Here is a 25,000-nt window from a genome sequence, read left to right as displayed (position 1 = left end):
ATATGTGACACATGGAATAAACTGCCAACAGAAGTTGTAAACAGCAACAATGTGGAAGAGTTTAAAAGAAAACTAGACAAAATCATTAGACACTGTGAATGCACAGTAAAACCTGCTCCTACAGATAAGTGAGCACAATGTCTCCTCGGATGGACTAACAAGTCTTTGAGACATCCTAATTCTTGTAACTCTCTCTCTCTCTCTCTCTCTCTCTCTCTAGATCGCACAGTAAAGTCTTTGGCTTACATATAGTATAAATAGATAGACAGGTATATATATATATATATATATATATATATATATATATATATATAATAGACAGATATATAACTACATATGATATATACATAATAGATAGACAGACAGACAGACGGAGACAGAAACTGGCTATCATTAATAGGGTTAATTTAGCTGTGGGTACGGGTATGGATATAGTACGGATATGGGAATGGTATGGCATGGCTATGAATGGGTATGGATATGGCATGGATATTGGTAGGGGTATGGTAAGGATATAGGTACGGTACAGATATGGATATTGGTAGGGGTATGGTAAGGATATAGGTACGGTACAGATGTGGGTATGGTATGGATATGGGTATCGGTATGAGTATGGGTATGGTATGGGTATAGGTATGGGTATGGTTCATTGAATATGAACATTAAAATACTGTATTATTCCTGCAAATGGTAAACTTTACGCTAATGTGACTTGCAATTCCATCAAGACATTGAACATAATAATTTGTTTATTTCATTTCGTAAATACCCATCAACAAGCTTATAGAAATAATAAGCAGTGCAGCTAAAAATGAAAGCAGGCATATTTTTTTCCTTATAACTGAAATATAAACCTATGCAGTGAGCTGCAACCACCTAAATGGGCCTACAGATTTCAACAATTAAAATAATTCAATCATGTTCAGGTGCATTCATGTTCAAGGGAATCCTTAAAGGGTTTATCACTTACCTTTTCAGAGGAATTCTTAGCCCATTGGCAACCTTCTCTGCATTATATGCAGTGAGTAGCCGCAGTGCATTTGCAACATGTTTGCCATAGCTGAATGCAGTTGGCTGGACGCATACTTGCAACTATGGGTGACTTCAGACGTTGGCGCATATCGGACGACAAAAAAAAAAAAAAAAAAAAAAAAAAAACATACCTGAAAACCAGTAAACTACTGCCCTTCTATTTTTCTATCGGTCCACTCATCATATCTGTATACTGTAAAGAACCCTGAGGTTATAATCATATCTCAAAACAATGAAATAAAGAGAATTTAATGTATACATTTATTTGGATATGTAAAACGTAAAAAGCCATATCGTAGTACACTCATCCATTCATAAGTTTGAGACAGAGAGAGAAACGAGTGGGCGGGGTGCTTCTTTCCTAACTCTTCAGCTAAGCCAAGGACAGGTGTTCGGATATCTACAACGAATGTTGAGGAAATGGAAAAAGTTCAAGAGTGAATTGCCTTAATCAATAAATTCCGGTACTTCATTTTACAACCCAAAATTACCGGAGGGTCTAAAATATAGTGTACCGGAATATCAAGACGATACAGATGATATATATAAAAAGATATTCAAGAAAACCTATGCGACAACGGGCTTGAGATCATTAATAATAGAAATAAGGTACTTTTTACTATTGAATATAACTATTGCATGCAGCCAAGTCTCTCTCTTCTCCTCTCCCTCGTCTCCTCTCTCTTCCTCCCCCTCCCCCCCCCCCCTCTCTCTCTCTCTCTCATCTCTCTCTCTCTCTCTCTCAAATATTCACCAGGAGAACTAGGGAACTGTTATAGTGAATGTAACTATTACAGCTGGCCAAAACTCTCTCTCTCTCTCTCTCTCTCTCTCTCTCTCTCTCTCTCTCTCTCTTGCATTCCACTGTAATCACCTTGCTGAAATTAGCCAGTTATTCGCGCAGAAAAAAAAAATGATGGATATCTCAAGCAATTTGCATACGTAATATTCCCCCAGCCAAACTTCCTTCATTTTTAGAAGTAAACCACAACACGGAGCAATTCAGTCTCCACTTAATGTCAACAGGGTTTTTAATTGGTATGTCCTTTTTCCATTTAGGTGATTGGCTAAATGGCCCACTACTCCTTACACAAGTCTTCCCCCCCCCGCTTCCCCCCCCCCCCCCCCCTCCCCCCCCCCCCCCCCCCCTCTACAATCACCCCTCCAGCCATTCTTAAGAGATTTATTATTTATGATCGACAGTAATTCTTCCTTCATTATTTCAATTTTCTTTTAAGTGCTCATTTGACGGACTTGCCCTCATTCATGACAGGGCTGGTAACGGCTTCTATAGAAAAATGGAGTTTGTGCAACTGTCCGGTTATTACCGTAATTTCATCCTCGCAAATTTATGTCCGAAGACTTAATCTTTCGCGCCGTTTTATTTCGTCATGCTCCCATAACGCCTCTGGTTGTAATTACAACAGTCGACCGATGTGTTATTAGACGTAATCAAAGAGGGTAATTCGGCAATCCGCATCGATCGCTTGTAATTTATGTTGACCTCAAGTTTTGTGCTCAAACTTGGATGGTTGACCGTGCCCGAGTTTGGTTTTTGGCAAATTTATGTGTCGTCTCTCTTTTTTATTTTTTTAATACTATTTCTTATGGTCGAAGGCTTTCACGGTTCGATAGAGTGATCTTTTATCATCTTCCATAGATGGAACTGGTTGAGTGGTTGATCTATGACTATTTTCCATAGATGAGCAGTGGTCAGAGAATGGAATGATTGAGTACTGTATCAGAGATGAGAGGAAAATCAAATGTTAAAACATGATATGTATATATTATATAGTGTATATAAATGTGTGTGTGTGTGTATAGATGGACCCACAGTTATATACTTGGTTATCAATTCGAAATATATTTGTAGAAATACATGTAAAGCTTATACAAGAAAGCTGTAAGTTTAGTGTATATTTTGACAAATACTTCCCGTCTTGATAATCAAGTATATTACTTTGGATCCTTCTGTATATAACTAAGAAGCATGGTACGGAGTTTCTATATTCATATGTGGGTTCGATCCTGATGTGACTCAGAACTCTTATTTTTTGTTCCACACATGATTATAATACTTATACCCTTATATGTATATATATATATATATATATATATATATATATATATATATATTATATATATATATATATATATATATATATATATACTGAACCAGGAAAGTTTGGAACGTGATAAATCCACAAATAAAGGTATAAGCCACAAAGGAGAGATGAACAACGGAGTTTCTGCAAGATCTTTCCCATTGTAATTTTAATATTAGTCATCGTCTGTTTCATCTAGATATAATTACAGACTTAAATAAAAATTAGTTGCCTTAGAGATAATCTTTCCTTATAATGTTATGTTTAAATATGTTTTGTGGAACCGTTAGTTTGTTTAATCCCAAAAGATCTTGAATGTTCTTTATATGGTCAAGCTGTCACCCTGTAATAATCCTTTAATTGTCTTGTCCCTGTGTCTGAGCAGTTGGACTTAATCTTTTTGTTCTTAGATTATACCCATGTTTATGCTTGTTTGGAAAGGTTACTCCATTTTCTTCTCCAGGTGGTGTCGGATTTTAGGTACTAATCTCCTTATAATCCATATCTGTCACTTTTTTACGACCCTTTCCTGTACCCTCAATTTCTCATGTAAGTCAGTTTGTCTGCTGTTAAAGGACGTTTGAGTCGAAAGATCTTGCAGTCCGTTGTTTATCTTTCCTTCGTGGCTTTTTATATTCCGATATATATATTATATATATATATATTATATATATTATACATATATATATATATATATATATATATATATATATATATATATATATGAATTGTTTTTCATCTCATCACCGTGATTTGTGTACATGCATTAAGATACAAAATGTCCTTTAATATCCTATTCGCTCTACCTCGGAATAATATATTTTTCATATATTTTAACCGAAGGGGAATTTTGTAGTTAGACTGATTTCTCCTCTGTCTGTCCGCTGGTTCGAATCCACGAGAGGACGAAATTATTATCAACTATAAAATTCCCCTTCGGTTAACATATATGAAAAATATATTAATTCCGAGGCACAGCGCATTGGATATTAAAGGGCAGTTGTAGCTTGATGCATGTACATGAATTACGGTGATGTGATAAAAATTTATAATATGGCTACGTGCGGCAAACGTACGACTTGGTTGACATGGTAGATTAAGTGGATATCGATTCGAAGTAAAAATACCTGAGTTCGACAGTGATTTGTAAGGTTGGAATCGGTATCAACTTATGCCTCACTTGTTGGCCTGGTCGGTAAACTTATACCTCACTTGTTGGAATGGTCGGTAAAATTATACCTCACTTGTTACTGGCCGGTAAAACTTTATACCTCACTTGTTGGAATGGTCGGTAAAATTATACCTTACTTGTTGGCCTGGTCGGTAAAACACTTATACCATCACTTGTTGGAATGGGTCGGTAAAATTATACCTCACATTGTTGGCCTGGTCGGCGTAAACTATACCTCACTTGTTGGAATGGTCGGTAAAATTATACCTCACTTGTTGGCCTGGTCGGTAAACTTATACCTCACTTGTTGGCCTGGTCGGTAAACTTATACCTCACTTGTTGGCCTGGTTGGTAAACTTATACCTCACTTGTTGGCCTGGTCGGTAAACTTATACCTCACTTGTTGGCCTGGTCGATAAGCTCACTGAAGTCCTGATTTCTCCTTTGTGCTAGTTCCAATCCACGAGAGGACGAAATTATTATCAACTAAGAAATTTGCCTTTGGTTAACATATATAAAAAGTTATTAATTCCGAGGTAGAGCGAATTGGATTTTATAGGACATTTGTAGGCTAATGCATATATATATATATATAATTATATATATATATAATATATAATTATTATAATAAATAATAATATATATATATGTTATATATATATGTAAGGCCTAGGGTTTTTGATTGTTCATGTATTCCCTTTGACCTATGGAATGTGGAGAACAGTGCAGGAGCGGCGACCTGAGAGTAGCTGAAACTCTTCTCAAAGTGCCTTGTTGAAACTGGATGCAACTAGTGTTGCGAGGCGCTAACGAACTGTGTGTTCGTATGTGCGTGTACGCCTCTTTCTGTTTAAAAGAGTGTTATACACAAGTATATGAAGGATTTTGACAGAGGGTCTCAAGTGCAAAGGCAAGATGCCGTGGCGTTCGCCGGGGAGTTTTTGTGACATAGTGTTTGTGGTGTTCCGGTTGCTTGGGTGAGTTGTTGAAGTGTTTTTTTTAGCTGAAGCTGCTTATTATCTGTTTGACATTTTTTATGATGATTATCCAATATTTAGTCATTGATGTTAGTCTGTGTGTGTACTTACCGTAGGGATGTTCTGTATCTTTGAAACAGACGATTCTGGCAGGAGAGGGACAAAAGAAGAGTTGATGGGTGTAGACTTTTTTGGTGACTAATGATTACTATTAGACATTTTACTATTTCGGGTTTTTTGAGTTAGTCTGTAAGACTTGATTATCCATTATTTATTCATTGTTAATAAACGTTAAGTTATGATGCGACTCTCTCATTTCATTACCTGTTAGAATGGAGAGAAAGAGGTGGAGAGAGAGAGAGGTGTCGGTGCCCTAGAGAGAGAGAGAGAGATTCCTTGGAGAGAGAGAGAGAGAGAGGGATTGCCGAGAGAGAGAGAGAGAGAGGCTGTGTATAATGCTGTGTTGGTTTGCCTTCCGTTTCGTGCTACACGCTTACCTGATGAATAATGGGGGGGGGGGGGGAAGGGGTGGGGGGGGGGGGGGGGGGAATCCCCCCATTACATATATATATGTGTGTGTGTGTGTGTGTGTGTGTGTATTGTGTGTGTGTGTGTGTGTGTGTGTATGTGTGTGTTATGTACATATATATGTTTTGTGCGATCCAAAGGATTCCACTGACTGTTAAAAAGAGGAACTGTATGCCTATAAATGCTATTGACTGGGGTAGTCCTTGAAGACTAGGATATTTCATGACTGCAAGACGGGTACTTTTCATGAATACTAAAGACCAAGGCATACCCCTGAATACTGAAGACCTAGCAGTGTCCCTGAATACTAAAGGCTAAATGTCCCTGAATATTAAAGGCTGAATGTCCCTGAATACTGCTTTGTGGGGCGTCAGAAAGAATAGGCCAGTCTCTCACTGCAATGTGCGATCGTTATCATTCGTTTTCTAATAAAGTTTTGCAGTTTACATGCTATATCAAAAGTATTCAAATGCATTTTGGCAATTTGCAACCTTTATCAAAAGTATTCTCAAACATTTTGACAATTTGCAACATTTATGAATCGCTTTCAAATAAGTTTTGGCAGTTTGAAACCTTAATAGTATTCTAATACATTTTGGGAATTTGCGGCCTTCATCAATCGTGTTATGATAGATTATGATAAATTGAGCAATTTGCAACGTTTATCAGTCATATTCTAATAAATTTTGACAAATTTGCAACGTTTATCAGTCATATTCTATATTTTTGCAATTTGCAACCTTTATCAATCATATTCTAATATATTTTGCCAATTTGCAACCTTTATCAATCAATTGTAATCTTTGTCAATCTTTTTCTAGTATATTTTGGTAATTTGCAACATTTATCAATCGTTTCATGATACATTTTGGCAATTTGCAACCATTATCAATCTTATTCCGACATGGCAATTTACAAGTTATCAGTTATATTCTAATAAATTTTGGCAACTTGCAAACATTATCAATCTTAATCTGATATACTTGGCAATTTGGAACCTTTATCAGTTGTATTCTGATAAATATTGGTAATTTGCAACGTTTATCAGTCGTATTTTGATATATTTAGGCAAATGGCTACCTTTATCAATCGTATTCTAGTACATTTTGGATATTTTCATCCTTCATCAATCGTATTCTAATATATTTTGGCAATTTGCAACCTTTATCAATCGTATTCTAATCAATTCTGGACATTTTCAACATTCATCAACCATTTTCTTGAAAATGTTGGCAATTTGCAACTTTTATCTATCGTATTCTAATCAATTTTGGAAATCTGCAACCTTCATCAATATTTTTGTAATCAGTTTTGGCAATTTGCAACCTTTAAACCTTCATCAACCGTTTTCTGGTAAATAATGGCAATTTGCCACCTTTGTCAATCGTATTCTAATCAATTTTAGAAATTTGCAACCTTCATCAATCGTTTTGTAATCAATTTTGGCAATTTGCAACCTTTAAAACTTCATCAACCGTTTTCTAACACATTTTGGCAATTGCAGCCCGTATCAACCGATTTCTAATAACTTCGACACTCTGCAACCTTTACCATGTCCCATACTCACACGAGTTGTATTATATTTAACCAAAGTTCAGTCCGAAAGTTCTTCTAAGAGAACTTCGTCATTTCGAACGGGTAATTTCTTTTGATAACAGACATTAGCTGTGACGGATACCCATTTCAGCTTTATATGCTTATGTACATATTTGCCGTGGAGCCTTGCGTGAGTAATTATGTGATCTCAGCGAGCGACCCTCTGTTCTCATTGTTATAGTCAGTATTATCAAGGCAATAGTATTACTAGTATTTACGCTTTTATTGTTACTGCATAATGACAGTATGGTACGTGTGTGTTCTTTGGATGATTCAATAGTCTTTTTTTTTCAGTTTCTTATTTCCAATACCTTAATAGACAGGAAGGGGAAGGTTTAGTTCATAGATTCCTCCGTTGAATGACTTATTAAGGAGCCAGTTGAACACAGAGAGAGAGAGAGAGACTGCAAAGGCTAATTTTTCCAGTTGATTTTATTTATATCTTAACGTTTTTCTGAATGAGTTCGAATTATACGAATTATATAAAGGTTTTTGTCAAAAAAGAAATCTTGAAATTAAACTCAGTATCCCTGTTTTCTTCGTTATTGTGTTTATTTATATATTAATATTGATCCAGGCCCTCAAAATGCAGACTTAAAACATCCATACTACCTTAACCAATCCCCGAGATGGCCTGTTATCCAACTAACCTGCAACGTTGGAAAAAAAAAATAGAACAGCGATTACAATTTCAAAACGCAATGCACCTTCACAATTCCAAGACACCCATCCCCCCACAACCCCTCTACCCTCATTAACGCTTGGCCATATCTATACCCAATGCCCAACTAAGGCAATACCACAGCAGGGTGTCTTTTGGGTGTCGGACACGAGGTACAATGACTGGCGTGCATTCATCCATTCACGCCAAACCCCGTGGAAAATAGATTGCATCTCCCTGAAGGGCCAGGTTGCAACTCTGCAATTGATAACCTTAAACGGTTTGACCTTTTGGGGCATAAACGACGGGTCATCAAAGGCAATTAAAGGTTAAGTGGCCCCAGCGCCATCCTTTTTTAACTGCCCGGTTTATTTATGGATGTCGGGCTGTCTAAGGCCTTCAGTGACTCCTCCGGCCCATTTGCATATCTATGAGGACAGTGCACAGCGCCGATGCAAAAATGCGGCTGCATCCCCGCACCTGCATTGGCTCGAAATGCATCTTTATTCGGTCGACTGACAGCGAATGGCTCCCGAAAATGGCCCAGCAGCGGTCAGATGTCAGGGAGTTGAGGGGGGAGGGGGGAACTTCCTTTTTCTCCTTCCCTCCCACCTCCGTCCTTTCTCTGCATCGTCGGAAGTTGAATCATGTGGAGGCAGTGAAATGATGATTCCCATAGGCATTGCAATGCAGTGGATTTTTTTCCCCTTTTTTCCCCTCCTTCATTAATATTCCCCGTCTAGTTAATGGACGAACGATCGCTGCGCTCTGAGAGGGCGTGGAGAATGCGTCTTGATTCTCATGATGGTCCTTGTCTGATGCGATTCTCACCAGCAGCAGAGGAATCTGATCACTAGAGCTTCCTTGGTGACGAAAGCAACAATAATAATGATAAAAACGATAACAGCTTGGTCTTGGTATCATTATAACTTGTTAATGATATGTTTTTTTGTTGTTGCTGTTGTTCTACATCGTCATCATAACCTCAAACGCCGTGTAACGTAAAAGTCGTCTGGGAAATTCCCCCACTCGCATCTTGGCTGTGCTTTATCTTCCACAAATCTCTATACTCATCTGCAGCTTCCCTTCTTCAGTAGATAATATATATACTTTTTGATAAGCCAATGTGTAAGGGTATCGTTGATTTTGTTAGATTAATTAATGTTGACAAAGTTGTTTACTTCTGGCGTGTAAATAATACTTCGTAGTAGCATGAGTCTTGAAATGGAGAAACAAGTCCAACAGTTATTTATGAGTATATTTAAAAAATAAATCTCTACAGAGTGCTTTCGACATTCTGTTCAATTCCCCTAGAGATTTATTTTTTTTAATAATATATATATGCTACTTACCCATAAATAATTGTTGATTTGTTTCTCCAATACTTAGTTAATAACAGTGAAAGCTGTTGGTGGGTACTTGTGATTTTCCGAGGCGTCCTCAATGCCTGAGAGTTGCCCAGAACCAGAAGTGAGGGGAATGATTAAAAAATATATAATAGGGATCACATTTAAATACATAGGATCGGGTAAAACGTTAACAGTAAACTCTCTCTCTCTCTCTCTCTCTCTCTCTCTCTCTCTCTCTCTCTATATATATATATATATATATATGTGTGTGTGTGTGTGTGTGTTGTATGTATGTATGTATGTATGTATGTATGTATGTGTGTGTATGTGGGTTGTGATTATCTATCATGAACGCAGTTGAAATTACAATTATCATCTCGTTATTCAAAAAATATGACCTGTTCAGTAACACACACACACACACACACACACACACACACACACACACACACATATATATATATATATATATATATATATATATATTATATATATATATATATATATATATATATATGACACGACATCACAAAAAGCAACACACCTCCATAACCAACGCAAGAAAGAAAGAAAGAAACACAATTGTCTAGCTATTACATAACATACAATCATTCCCGACAGATGGCGCACCCATCCAACCGCAGCACCTTCCCACTTCTACAGTAGTAGTATACCTCTAATGTTTACCTTCGCGCTCTGACCCGACTTACCGCTCTCCATGACGCCTCGAACGCGGAGATTAGGAACCGTAATGAAAATAGGAGAGGCTGGAGACAAAGAGGCCCGTGTTGATATTGGCACCTCCGATGGCGTCGATACTCATTCGGAAGATCATCTGGCTAATTACCACAAAGGCATTCGAAGGAGAAGGTGGAGTGGAGTGAGAGTAGAGTGGAGTGGAGTGGTCTTCTTCGTGTACAAGAGCCATATCATCGCCTGCGACGGGAGTGAATGCCCCGCGGGGGAGTAATTAGGAGTGAGATGGAAACTCGAGGAATGGGGGGAAGGGAGGTGTCTTGGTAAGGGGAGTTGGGGAGGATGATGTTGATGCTTATAGTGGGTATGGTGTCAGCTGTATTGTTATTAATGCGATTTAATCAGCTGTATGGGACAGGACTAAGATATATATATATATATATATATATATATATATATATATATATATATATATATATATATAATTTGTGTGTGTGTAAGATATTTGAGATCCATACGTCTGTTCAATTACTGTGAGGGATGAATATCATCATCAAAGCATTTACATAGTTCTTAGATGGGTAGAAAAAAAAGCACCCTAGATCATATAGCCATGCCATGCGAAGAGAACGGGCAGCGTAATTTATTCAACAAAAATGTATGGGAAGAAAGAAAGAGACAAAGAGAGAAAAAAAGGGGAATATGTAAAGACGCGAATTACGATGACAGTGATAAAGAGAGAAAAAAGGGGAATTGTAAAGACGCGAATTACGATGACAGTGATAGCCTCCATAGAGCTCCTTGCAATGAATCCTGGGAGGTTTTGGGAGAGAAAGGAAAAAATCTGTGGAAAAAAAAAATTGAACGTAATGACGAGAGTGATAATCTGTGGTATATTGCACCTCCCAGGACCGGGAGACTGATTTCTTCTGCTCGAGGGGCCATTCTCCTTTTGTCTCTGCCCGAGGAGGAGAGAGAGAATCGCAGATAATCGCCTGGGAGCCATGACGGGACCGCCCATCAAGACGCTTTGAAGTCCGCCGAAAAAAAGTCTAATACGGCAGCATTAACGGCTCCGACGGAGTTCATAAAACGATGGATAATATGTCCTCTCGTCGCTGGCCATGAGGAGGACCCTATGGGGAAACAATGGCTCTCTCTCTCTCTCTCTCTCTCTCTCTCTCTCTCTCTCTCTCTCTCTCTCTCGCCTTTTATATTGCAGTTATAGCATTAGTTTTTCTTTCAGTGATATGTAAAAAAAGTGGGAAGATATGGTGTTCATCTCTCTCTCTCTCTCTCTCTCTCTCCTCTCTCTCTCTCTCTGTTCAAGTGAGGTCTACAATGTCCTATCATGAAGGAGAGAGAGAAAAATTAAAGGGGGGAGGGGGGCTGGTTAGAAAAGGAAAATTGCTCCTCGCTGTGTTCTTGAGTGTTATTCAGAAACAAAGGAATCCCCGCTGGAAGAATTGATTAGCATAAGCAAGATTTTTGTTGTTAACTGTGTCTTGAGGTTTGTGTGTGCGTGTGTGTGAGAGAGAGAGAGGGAGGAGGGGGTTGGGTGTTTATTAAAGTGAATTATTCCTATAGTGGAAGAAACTATGAAAATATTTTTTCCGGAAATCGGTCGCAATAGCTTCCCGAAATCGTGAGAATTACTTTTTTTTAATGACGAACAGACTTTGATTTTCTGTATTTTTTCCTGTAATGAGAAACGAACAGTACAGGTAAATGTAATGTTAGGACATTAAATACTTGAGTTTACAAACAAGTAGGACATTGCAGACTTGATTTCACAAATAAGTAGGACATTGAAGACTTGATTTTTTAAACAAGTAGGGCATTGAAATTGGACATTGAAGAGTTGATTTTACATTAAGTAGGACATTGAAGACTTGATTTTTTAGGCAATTAGGACATTGAAGACTATTTTTAAGCAAGTAGGACATTTGAAGACTTGATTGTTTAAGCAAGTGAGACATTGAATACTTGATTTTACAAACAATTAAGACATTGAAGACTTGATGTTTTTAAGGAAGTAGGACATTGAAGACTTGATTTTTTTAGACAAGTAGGACATTGAAGACTTTATTTTTTAAACAAGTAGGGCATTGAAATTGGACATTGAAGAGTTGATTTTACAAGCAAGTAGGACATTGAAGACTTGATTTTTTAAGGCAAGAGAACAATTAAAGACTTAAAGATTTTTTTTTAGGCATGGTAAGGACCAAAAGACTTGATTTTTTTTTCGCAAAGTAGAATTAAAGACTTGATTTTTTTAAGCAAAAGTAGGACAATTAAAGACTTTGTTTTTTTTAAAGCAAGTAGAATTAAAGACTTGATTTTTTTAAGCAGTAGGACACTTAAAGACTTGAATTTTTTACGCAAGTAGGACATTAAAGACTTGATTTTTTAAGCAAGCAGGACATTAAGAACTTGTTTTTAAGAAAAGTGAACATTAAAGATTGATTTTTAAGCAAGTAGGACAATTAAAGACTGTGTTTTTTTAAGAACGTAGAACATTAAAGCTTGATTTTTAAGCAAGTAGACATAAAGACTTGATTTTTTAAGCAAGTGAACATTAAAGACTTGATTTTTTTAAGCCAGTAAGGTACATTGAAAGACATGCTTTTTTAAAAGCAAGTAGAATATAAGAGACTGGATTTTTTTAAGCAAGTAGGACATTAAAGACTTGATTTTTAAAGCAAGTAGAATATTAAAGACTTGATTTTTTTTAAGCAAGTAGGACATTAAAGACTTGATTTTTAAAGCAAAGTAGAATATTAAAGACTTGAAATTTTTTTTTAGGCAAGTGGACATTTAAAGAACTTGATTTTTAAAGCAGTATGAATAATTAAAGACTTGATTTTTAAACAAGTTGGAGGGGCATTGGAAATTGGGACATTGAAGGAGTTTGATTTTACAAGCAAGTAGGACAATTGAAGACTTTGGATTTTTTTTAAGCAAAGTAGAACATCAAAAGACTTGATTTTTGTTTTTTTTAAAGCAAGTAGGACATTAAAGGACTTGATTTTTTTAACGCCAGAAGTAGGACCATTCAAAGACTTGATTTTTTAAGCAAGTTAGGGACAATTAAAGACTTGTTTTTTTAAGAAAAGTAAGATAAAAACATTAAACGACTTGAATTTTTTTAAGGCAAGTAGGCACATTAAAAGACTTGATTTTTAAAGTTAAGCAAGGTTAGGGAACATTAAAAGACTTGATTTTTTTAAAGCAAGTACGGACATTAAAGGACTTGTTTTTTTAAGAAAGGGTTAAAGAAACATTAAAGAACTTGATGTTTTTTAAGCAAGTAGGACAATTAAAGACCTTGATTTTTTTAAGGCAAGTTAGGACATTAAAAGACTTGATTTTTTAAGCTAAGTAGGACAGTAAAGAACTTGTTTTTTAATGAAAGTAGAAGCATTAAAGACTTGATTTTTTAAAGCCAAGTAGGACATTAAAGGACTTTGATTTTTTAAGGCAAGTAGGCACATCAACAAAGACTTTGATTTTTTAAGGCAAGTAGGACATTTAAAGGCTTGATTTTTTAAGCAAAGTAGGACATTTAAAGACTTGTTTTTTAAGAAAGTAGATAAACATTAAAGACTTGATTTTTTAAGCAAGTAGGACATTAAAGACTTGATTTTTTAAGCAAGTAGGACATTAAAGACTTGATTTTTTAAGCAAGTAGGACATTAAAGACTTGTTTTTTAAGAAAGTAGAACATTAAAGACTTGATTTTTTAAGCAAGTAGGACATTAAAGACTTGATTTTTTAAGCAAGTAGAACATTAAAGACTTGATTTTTTTTAAGCAAGTTCCTTGAAGACCATAGATTTTTAAGCAAGTAAATATTAAGACTTGATTTTTTTTTAACAAGTAGGACATTAAAGACTGATTTTTTAAAGCAAGTAGAATATTAAAGACTTGATTTTTTAAGCAAGTAGGACATTAAAGACTTGATTTTTAAAGCAAGTAGAATATTAAAGACTTGATTTTTTTTAAGCAAGTAGGACATTAAAGACTTGATTTTTAAAGCAAGTAGAATATTAAAGACTTGATTTTTTTTAAGCAAGTAGGACATTAAAGACTTGATTTTTTAAAGCAAGTAGAAATATTAAAGACTTGATTTTTTTTTAAGCAAGTAGGCAATTAAAGACTTTGATTTTTAAAGCAGTAGAATATTAAAAGACTTTCTTTTTTTTAAGCAAGTAAAGTACATTTTAAGACTTTGGTTTTTTTAAAAGCAGTTAGACACTTTAGACTTGATTTTTTAAGCAATTTTTTAAGGACATTAAAAACTTGATTTTTTTAAGTAAAGAAAGGCAAGTAGGAATTACAAGAAAACTTGATTTTTTAAGCAAAAGTAGGACATTACAAAGAACTTGATTTTTAAGAAAGTTTTTTTAAGGACATTAAAGCTTTTTTTTTTTTAAGCAGGTATTACATTGAAGACTTGATTTTTAATGCAAGTAGGATATTAAAGACTTGATTTTTTAAAGCAAGTAGGACATTAAAGACTTGATTTTTTAAGCAAGTAGGACATTAAAGACTTGTTTTTTTAAGCAAGTAGGACATTAAAGACTTGATTTTTAAAGCAAGTGTGGCATTGATTAAGTTATTGGCAAATGATTTACAATCTCATTCATCCTTCCCAATCTTTGCATTTCCTTCCTCTACTCTCTAGTCACATCAAAATTTAGAGTTAACCTACTAATCGTCCTATGTATCTATAGTTTCTCCAAGGTGGGGGGAAGGAGGAATCCCGCCAGGGTACCTCACGCCATGCACTGTAGGCATTACTTAAGGTTCTTTACGGAGTCCTTTTGGCCCCTAGCTGCAACCCCTTTCATTTCTTTTACCGTTTCTCCGTTTAGTTTAGATTCTCTTTCTTCTTACACTTTCCTCAACCTTCTACTAACAATATTGTTTCACAGTGCGGCTGCGAGACTTCTCTCCTGTTACACCTCTCAAACATTTTTACTTCCAATTTCCCTTTAAGCCCTGAATGACCTCATAGGTCCCAGTGCTTGGCCTCTGGCCTAAATTTTATATTCCGGTTCCAATATCTCTTTAAGTTAGTATATCTTTGCTCTCATCTTGAAGAGCTTCGTAGAAAACACCTTTGCAAAAGTATTTAAATAGAAGTGATTTGTCGAAACAGCTGACCTGACAGCTTACCTCTCTCTCTCTCTCTCTTCTCATCTCTCTCTCTCGATTCTCTCTCTCTCACTCTCTCTCCTCTCCAAAAATCTCTCTCCCTCTCCTACTCCGTTCCTCAAAAATTACTATTTCCCTTACTTCCTAGGTTGCTTATAAAGCTTCCAAAAATTCCTTATTAATCTCTCTCTCTCTCTCTCTCTCTCTCTCTCTCTCTCTCTCCTCTCTCTCTCTCTCTCTCTCCAAAAATTACTATTTCCCAACGGTAGGTGGCTATATACAAATGCTTAATTGTCCTTATTAATCAATCTCGTCCTCTCTTCTTCATTCTTCATTCTCTCTCTCGTCTCTCCTCCTCTCTCTCTCTCTCTCTCTCTCTCTCTCTCGTGTAGTGATAAGGCGGCAATAGATATAATGCATTACAAAGGGCCTTTGTAAAACCCCATTACACGTCTTTTCTTTGCTTTATCTTCTACAAATCTCCACTCTTCTCCAGCCTCTTTGCTTATAGTTCTCATTCAAGTAGATGGATGATTGACAAGATGGCTGAAATGTAGTCGAAGTAGTTCGGTTGGTCATATTTCCTCTTAATATTACACCATATTCTTTGGAAGCTTGAATATGAAGTCAATGACCCCTGTAGGGTTGTTCCGTATGATTAGGATTCATCTTCTGTTTAATAAAAATAATAATAATAATAATAATAATAATAATAATAATTTCATCCAGAAAAGGGTAGTGTAAGGCTGTGGTTCCCAAACTGGGGTCGGCGGACCCCTGGTGGCCACCAGGGGAAGGCCCCTGGGGGGTACGTGACACAATTGAAAAATTAATATTTTTTCAACTCCAATAGAAAATTGTGGCTGTTTTCATCAATTTTACTTTGTAATGAATTTAAATCAATAAAAAAGTATAGAAAATATTTTATATGTTTACTTATACTTTGTGCAGGAATATGCAAATATTAAATGTACTACGTTATACTGGGTGTCCCGGTAATGATAACTTTTGACTGGCTGGGACTCATCATATCTGGGGGTCCCTGGTATGGTCATGTTTGGGGACCAGTGGACCCTAGGGTACTCGCATCGAAGAATTGTCGGAAGAAAGTTAAATGAGGAGATGCAGACGTGTCAGAGCGAGAGGTCATAAACTTGAGGATGACTGAAAGTGAGTGATGGCAGAGGTTGATGGCACATTAAATACAATTTTGAAATATAGGAGTCTTAAGTCTTAATACATCTATGAGACTTTGGAACTCTGTGCTAAAGCTTAGGGACTCATTCGTGAGTTGTGATTAACCCATTACCGCGCGCACGTGTGTGTGTGTGTGTGTGTATTTGAAGGGTAAACTGTCTTTAAACAGTAAATGTATGGTTGTATTCGTGGTAACTGTACTCATCCTCAATGAGTACACAAGAACTCATAGGGCGAATGAACCCAAAGTACCGAGAGATAGAAGGCAGTACTTAAACCCAGATTATCTATGTGAAATCCCCTAGCAGCGTTCTTTTCCAATTGTAGAAATCAGTTAAAAGAATTCGTTTAGTTGCCAATTTTGAACTAAACTTCTGAGAACAACGCCATTGGAGTTATCGGAAACTTTTATCGTGGCAAATTTTTTTATTTTATATTCAAGAGAAAAATGGAAATGAGGTTATTTACATTGTGGTCGAAATATGTCTCTGTCAATTTTTATTCCATACGTACAGTCTCGGTAGATGGTCTGTAGAAATTTATTGGTGGAAATTACAGTGAACTTTTCGGATGGATTTTACTCTCATTTCCTCTAGAGGTTGATCCAAGTAAAAAAAAAAAAAAAAAAATAAAAAAAAAAATTAAAAAAATTCTATTAAGTTTGTCCTCCAAATCTTTTGGGATGCATTCTTCAGCTATGTGGTGCTTTTAATTACGTGCCCGTAACTGATCTCGTTAACTCCATCATTATAATCTTTTTGGATTTGAAAATGTAAAGAAATTGATGCGTGAAAACCAAAGAATACTCCTTTTGGTGTTTAGTGCAGTCAGTGCACCTCACGTCGCGCACTGTAGGTAGTACTGAAGGGTATTTGCTGCATCCAACTTCTAGCCCTTTACTGTACCTCCTTTCCCGTTTCCTCTCTTCCATCTTGCTTTCCAACATCTCTGACGATTACTCCTCAGTACAGGGGGGGGGGGGGGGGGAGAGGTGAGTTCCCAATTTCACATAGGACCTATAGATCCTTGTACTTCATTTCATTTATTGTTGGGGGGGTTTATCTTTATCTTGCTGTCCAGCCACTCCAACTCCTTATGATCACTGCATTCGCGCTGGATGGCTGATAGTACCCCAGTTGGCTTTGTAACTCTAAATTTCGTGATTCATTCATTAAACCACAAAGACTATAGAAAAACAAAAGATGAACACATTGCAAAGAGCAACCAAGGTAGGTAAACCGATGACTAACCGGCAGTAATCTCTTCATCCTTTCAAAAAGAAGAAGGAGAAGAGGAAGAGGAGGAAGAAAATATTATATGGGAAACGTATATCCTCTGAGTCCAGCTACAATGGTCATTTAGCATATCGAGGGGAAGCGTACGAGCGTATTTGTACGAGGGTGACCAAGTCGGGTTTATCTGCGAGGCGATATATATCCCTAACACGTGTTTTGAGCCTCGACCCCGCCCCCCTTCCCAGCAGGCACCGCCCACTTTTCAGTGGCTACGATACGGAGGGAAACGAGAGGAGAAGATGAGGTCTTTTGATTCGTATTTGCGTAAATGCTTTTCATATTCTTTTAAGTGCTTTTCACTAAGATCGTTTCTGCAACTTTTCTGTAATGTGAGAATGCTGCTGAATGAAGTCACCAAAGTGTAATGGCGTAAAAGAATCGATATTTTCTCGATCGTCGGAACGTCGCGTCGGAGGGATCAGAACTTGTCACTCTGTTCTCCCACCACCCCCACCCCTCCCACCCGGCGTGATTGGTTGGCGCCTGCGCGCGCACTTGTTTTCCCCCCCGGTCTGTCTGTCTGTCTGTCTCTCTCTCTCCCGAGTCATGGGCGTAGTAGTATAGAACCTGTTACTCGAAGTTTTCTCTCAGTTGTACACGCGGTGATGTCGAAAGCTGTACTGTGGACGTTTATCTCCCGCGACCTCCATCTCCTTCTCCGCCTCGCAGCATCTTCCCGCTAATTCGGAATATCTTTTTTATTTTTTTACCGGAACTAAATTTGTTTGACTGTGCCATCATCGATTATGATGAGTTTTATTGCCAATGCTGGCGCGGTGCCATTGGGATATGTCAGTGCCATGATTGACAGTGAAGATCAGTGCCTCGCTTGCAGCAGTGAACAGTGTTGTCTCCTTCTTCAGAATCAGTCCGTGCAGTGGCAGCAGCATCTTCGGAATGCAAATGGTGAATATCTTTTTTTATTTGTTATTCCAAGTTTATATTAGTGTAAGGTCGTTTTTGTCATTGTTATTGAACTATGTTGCTTGGTTTTGACATTACTTATTATCTAAAAAAGACATTCTGCTTTATTTGAATTTTTGATACTTTGCCATTTTGTGACGTACATTTTCAGTAACGTTCTTAGTCAGTTGCACTTTTAGTTAAATATCTTATTCAGAAGGTAATATGAAAGATTTCGTATATCCACCGATCTCTCAAGAAATCCTCAAGGTATTGTATCCTTTTTATATTTATTTAAGGCAAGGTTGGTAAAACAAATCGTCATCTATGATCACTTAAATTATGCACCATCTTGAAATTAAGTTTGCGTCATCATTCCCTCATGTTTAACTTCAAATGATACATATTTCACAAAAGCGTTCAGTTACGTCACACGATTAAACAAAGAAATAGCCGATTGAAGCGTTTATAGTAGAGTGTTAAAGTAGTTCATCTACCGTTATATCCGATAATGTTGTGAGAAAACAACGCTTCAGGTAGAAATCACATGAAGCGCTATGTAGGCGACGTCATGTCACATGTCAGGTAGATTCACCTGTTGAAACACAACAGCGTCCGCGGTGGTCGGATTCCTTCCGGGATTGAGGATAAGAGGCTTTATAAAGGTCTCTCCTTATTATTAATATTAATTATTAATATTATGTTGATATTGAAAATTTAAACCATAAAATATTTTCAAACTTTAATACAGATTGTTACGTTTTATCTAAATTGTTTCGATGTACTTGAAATGTACGTAAAATGTTTCTTGAAATCTATGTAAACGTCAATGCGGTTTTTACAAAAATACAGGGATCTGCTCAGAATTGTCATTACTTTAGCAAACCCGATAACCTTGAATTTATCAAAAAAGAAAATCCAACAACCGGGACGCAATTTTGGTAATTTATCTTTTTAATCATTTACTGCAATTAACTATTGATATATTCTTTATTTATTTATTTATTTATTTTTTATCATTTGGAAAATGAAATTACATTGTTATTACCAATCCTATAAAATAGATAGTTTTTCAGATTTTTACCAGAATATCCGGGAATTAGCCAAATTTTGAGAAAATCAAGATTTTTGCAGACTTGATGAAAATTGAATGTATTCCCTGACCTGTTTTAAAAATTTGAAGAAATTCATAATATATATACTCGTGTTTTTATCTAAATCGTACAAAAGCGATTCTCTTACTTTGAGTGGCAAATAAATGATTTACCTTTTAACTAACTCAAAACGAATCTGTAAACGTTAGTTTTTTTTTTTTTTTTTTTTTTTTTTTGTTTTTTTTTTTTTTTTTTTTTTTTTTTTTTTTTTTTTAATCCTTTTCTTTTCAATCGCAATCAGGTTTGCGAGGTCATTGTTTTGATTATTTCATTTATTAGTTATCGACACGTAATACTTGAGGATCTTAGATTTACCAGATAGGGTCTCCCGTTGAACTTTGTAAAAGAAATGTCAAAACAAGCAACTTTAATCATAAGGAAATTAGTTATTTAATGAAATTAGTTATTTAAGGTTGCGAAATGCAGATACGATTTGACCCATAAAGCAAAACCAAGAGAGAAGTGTGGAGTCATTTGCTCTCCTTCATTCCAGTGTTCCCTCCGCTTCCGGACCTCGTCTTGAGCAACACTCCCCCTCCATCTCCCCTCCGAAGGGCGGCTTCCTTGCCCTTCTTCCCCTCCTCCGGCAACATCAGCACCTGCAGCACTACTACTGACGGAGGTAGCCGTTGCTGCCGCTCAGAATCTCGCCGAGGGACCTCCAACTTTGGAACAAAGCCGCCCTGCGAAGTGAGTCACTCGAACAGCCACGGCGTCCTCCTCCGCACCCAGGGTAGGAACAGCTCTTACCACGAAATATGGGAGAGAGAAGGAGACAGATATTACGACAACGCTGGTGCTCAGAGGTCCTGGAACGCCGCCAATTACTACAGCCCGGATTTATACTTCCACCACCACCAGGATTGTCTCCCTTGCGGCCGAATGCTTCAGGATGCTGTCACTGAAGAAGAAGGGGCAGCTTCGGCATCGTCCGAAGAAGGGACACTTCAGGAGAGGAACGTGCGTTCGGTCGGGAGGGACCTGAGGAGGATAGCCGACCGTTTCCAGTTAGAGCATGGTAAGGTAAGTTAGTACAAAGCGTTGCATTTGACGATAAATGAAAAGGGTTGTTTGTATATAGGGTTTAAGACGAGATAAATCTAATGATTTGCTTCATTTCCGTGTTGCTAATTAAGGATAAAGTCTCTCAGATAGTTGCCAGTCTTAGTTAATATTCCTGCTGTCCTTCAGACCAAAATAAAGTTTTTTATTATTATTATATTATTAAGAATATCAACCCTAATCATATGGAACAAGCCCAGGACCATTGACTCAAAATTCAAGACTCCAAAGATTTTGGTGTTCATTAGAAAGAAGAGGAGGTAAAGAAAATAATTAATTATTTTAGCTTAAACTATTGAAGTTCTAGTTAGCTGACCCCTGTTAAAAATTGATACCTGTCAATCACGACTTACCTGACTTCATTCTCTTGACGTCACTTCCGTTGTTTACTTCGCAGGTCACGAAGAAAAACAAAGAGGCGGCGATGCTGAGCTTGGCTTTTCCAGAAGCCTTTACAAGGTGTGTGTCCGTGTCCGTTCTCTGCCTAATCTGGTGGAGACTCATTAATAAGCTGCGATGATCCTGAAGGAGTTTGGGAGAAGCAAGGGCGCCGTCCTTCATCACCTCATCGCTGTATGTTGCCGCTGCGTTAAAACGGCAAAGACATTGCTCGCCAGCAATGTCTTAAGTACACTGATGCTCCGCTGTAGTCATCGGAACAGCATTTTTTATTTTAGAGTTGCTCATCCGAACAGCAGTTGCTTGTCTGTTGGGAAGTAATTGCTCTGCCCTTTGCCACATGTCTTTCAGAATAGATTGCTATGAAGAGCAATGCTTGTCTTATAGCAAGATCTCACTTATGGCCAGTAAACCTCTAATCAGGTATTGTGGAATTCCTGATGTTTTCATGGAAGGCAGGAGAGAGGAAAAGGAATGAGACGGCGCAAGAAAAGGAAATGGAATAACTCTGTGATCAGGACATCACTGAGGAGCTTAATCAAAATGACGCCAGGGTTACTCGTTCTGTCAAGTAGCGTAGCTTAAGAAATAGGGTTCGGTTACAAAGTTGGGCTAATGTGGACTCGAAGTACATCAGTGACGGTTATTTTGAGCCTGTCTGCGTGTCTGTAAATATAAATTAAAGAATGGAATTCCTCTGGAGTACTGAACTTTAAGCATTAAGAGAGAAGAATCGTGGCACCCCGAGTGCCGAGTGTTACCAGCCTACAGTTTTATGACATAAGTTTCTAATTGTATTGTAAGATAACTGAATAGTCATTAAGATCCCAAAAAATATTCATCTGCCACTACCCTCGTATCTTTCAGTATTTGTAAAGAAACAGTGACACTTGAGCATTTCTTCATTTGCAGTTTTTAACCTTAAATTTGGAGTGAGAATTCAGTGGGGAAGTTGTCTGAAGTTGCCATTGCAGTATTTTCACAAAGCTTTCTTATTTTTTTTTTATATTTTCAAGCGTTTTCGCAGTCACCATGCAACAGAGGTACTGCTTGAAAACTATTCTAAAAAGGACTTTCACTTGTTTGGCTTGAAAACTATTCTAAAAAGGACTTTCACTTGTTTGAGTAGATTGTTCGATGATTGTTCGATATCAGTAAGACGTAACCGGTGTGCGCATATATGTGCCGTAAACGAAAATTTGGAGGCATTAATTTTTACGAACTTGTAAAAAGGAGTTTTGGTTATTTTTCTCTTTCCTTAGACTGTTTTGAGTGACCAACCTTAATATTTGCATCAGCTGCCCATTATCACAGACTTCTACAAGATTACAGAAGCTACCAGTCTTTCATTATGAAAGAAGGTGCCAGTCGCATCTTCATTTGCAGTTTTAAGACTCCAGTCTGTCTAATCTTCTGTCTTTCTGCCAGTCCTCTGTAGCGAAGCCCTGTCTTCAGTCACTGCCGTGTCTATTGTACATAGATGTAAATTGTGTTCTGTAATTTCCGTAAGATCTCTCTCTCTTATTTCTTCATTAAGTGACCTTTCGTAAAAGAGGTTGACCTTCACCTTTCCTTCTGTGTGACCTTAAAGGTCTGTTAACATTTTCTTTCTGGTTTTAAGTAAGGTAAATTAAAAGACAAGTAATTGTAGCGATAGATTAAGATGCTCTTAATATAATGTCCATTGATCATTGCCATTTGAATATTGATTCATTGTACAAACGAAGCTGCCTCTGTTGCTTAGAGAAAGAGAGAAAGTAGGTTTAGATCAAAACTAAATAAGTCTTTCATTTATTAAGCAGTAGAGAACATTTGGTGCTGTGTATAATATTAACTGTATTATTATTTCCCATGAACACGGTAGAGTTACGATCGAACTTCTCTTGGACTCGACATAAAATTCATATTTTCAGTTCCTTCCCCCTTTCCCCCCCTCCCCCCCCCCCCCCTCTCTTCTTCTTCTCCGATGAAACCAAACCACAAAGCCAAAGTTTTATTGTTTAGAAGTCAGGGAAGATGTTATACTTGGAGTGCGTCCTCACAACTTTAAAACATGCAACTTATTGCATAAATATTACAAACATGTCGACGACTGTGAGTGGAGAGCAAACTTTTGACAAATGCTGAATAATCGTATGATGCTCTGGTTACGTCGACCAGGAAGTCGTTAACCTGTATTCAGCATGTATGTGATGTGTGTGCAATAAGTTACCAACGTAACTTATTGTAAATGCGTGTCAGCACCCTATCTCTACATGTGAAAAACAGGTTGAAAACAAGTCAGTGACCAGAAGTGGATGGATAATCTTCGACCGATGCTGGATATACGTATGAAGGGCTGGTCAGGACTACTTGTATCTCATCAACTTGTATCCAACACGGTAGCGTTGTGTGTGCGACGTGTAACTTCTTTAATCTGTTTCCTTCTCAGGATCGTTCTCTACCGTCTGTTCGCGATCATCAAAGCTGATAAGAGTGATAATGAAATGTTACGGAAGACGAGTCCTTGTGCTCGTTTTCCGCGTAATCTATTTTTTCTGTTCGTTTCGTGTGACTTTTCTCTGTACTAGGAGCTGATTGGGAGGTCTAGCAGTTTTAGATTCTGGCTGAAATGCTCATTGGGTTTTATTGACTCATAAAAAAATATATTAGTTACCTTGACAAGATCTGTTTCATTCTTGTTCTAGAATCCTGAAAATGTGATTAGTGAAAATATATGACGGAACTTTCTTTTGAGGTCATAAGCTTTTTAAGTGATTTGGTTGTAAAGAAAACTTGAAATTGCTTGTCTCTGTTGGTTGGTGTAGTGTGTAAAGACTTTTTCACACCTTTCCACGGGCTCTTCGCCGTATTGAGCAAGGGCCCGTGCTGGCATAAGGCCGGCCTCATCTAAACCAACCAACTAATAAACTGCTTCATCCCCATGTTTTTCTAGTCAGCATGTTTACGACCTGTGATATTTGTGTGGCAGATAAAAATCTGTTCGCTTGGAATTATATGATTTTGTATTTCGTATTGAGGCTCTGAGTGTTCTAAGGTATAATATATTCAAGTTTTTTTTATTCATTTAATTTAATGGAAACAGAAATAATACTGGAGTGTTTTATTTTATATTTCTTAATATTCTCATATTTTGCGCATTTTTCATTCCCTTTCATGCATGAAAAATATTGTATAAAATTAGTTTTATATTTCAGAACACCATGTTTTATTATTATTATTATTATTATTATTATTATTATTATTATTATTATTATTAAATATTCATTCTAAAGCACTATGTAATAACTATATTTCTTCAATCGAACGGAATTTTGTGTGCCACACATTATGTATTTTTTGCCATTAAGTTGTGTGTAAGTCTTGTATTATTTGGATTTTGCATAATAAATCTTAAGAAACTGTACAGGTTCTTTGATTCTTAACCTTTCCATAAGGCGTGATCTTTTATTTTAATTCTACTGAATTCCTTTTATTTCGTATAATTATTCCTGTGGTGATGAAACCTTGACTGATTATTCGTTTTCGAAAGAGAAAGTAATTATGCTTCCCTTTCGAAAGTGATAGCAAGAAAGTGGAGTAAAGGAATCACTTTTGTGTTTTTTAAAATCAGTTAAGCAACGTAAATGAGGAGACGCGAAAACTGTCAATATGAGTAACGGAAATTTGGTAAAATTTCCCGACTGCTTGAAAACGATTTATTTAGAGCATTTCTC

General features: G+C 36.9%; 2 protein-coding genes across 3 annotated transcripts in view; both read left to right on the top strand.

Moving 5' to 3' along the window:
• LOC135221113 (hemocyanin AA6 chain-like) overlaps positions 1–25,000 on the top strand; it is a 413,378-nt gene that overhangs the window by 21,775 nt on the left and 366,603 nt on the right. The gene's annotated exons all lie outside the window — the stretch shown is intronic.
• Positions 18,380–23,217, top strand: LOC135221110 (uncharacterized). 2 transcript variants are annotated; one of them, XM_064258927.1, is made up of 3 exons: positions 18,380–18,672; positions 20,317–20,841; positions 21,283–23,217. In XM_064258927.1, exons 1-3 carry the CDS (start codon positions 18,513–18,515, stop codon positions 21,390–21,392), a joined length of 795 nt encoding a protein of 264 aa, XP_064114997.1. In that variant the 5' UTR covers positions 18,380–18,512; the 3' UTR covers positions 21,393–23,217. The 2 variants fall into 2 exon arrangements, with proteins under 2 accessions (XP_064114997.1, XP_064114996.1); XM_064258926.1 differs by having other exon boundaries at positions 20,317–20,846.

This window comes from Macrobrachium nipponense, chromosome 2 (genome assembly GCF_015104395.2).
Source record: "Macrobrachium nipponense isolate FS-2020 chromosome 2, ASM1510439v2, whole genome shotgun sequence".
NCBI lineage: Eukaryota > Metazoa > Arthropoda > Malacostraca > Decapoda > Palaemonidae > Macrobrachium > Macrobrachium nipponense.
The sequence above is the reverse complement of the archived record's forward strand: the minus strand, read 5'-3'. Positions and strand labels throughout refer to the sequence as shown.

Coding starts and splice junctions, on each gene's coding strand:
- LOC135221110 (XM_064258926.1), top strand. CDS start 18,513: ATGATGAGTTTTATTGCCAATGCTGGCGCGGTGCCATTGGGATATGTC. Junction 18,673..20,316: donor GCATCTTCGGAATGCAAATG/GTGAATATCTTT, acceptor CCTTCATTCCAG/TGTTCCCTCCGCTTCCGGAC. Junction 20,847..21,282: donor TCCAGTTAGAGCATGGTAAG/GTAAGTTAGTAC, acceptor TTTACTTCGCAG/GTCACGAAGAAAAACAAAGA.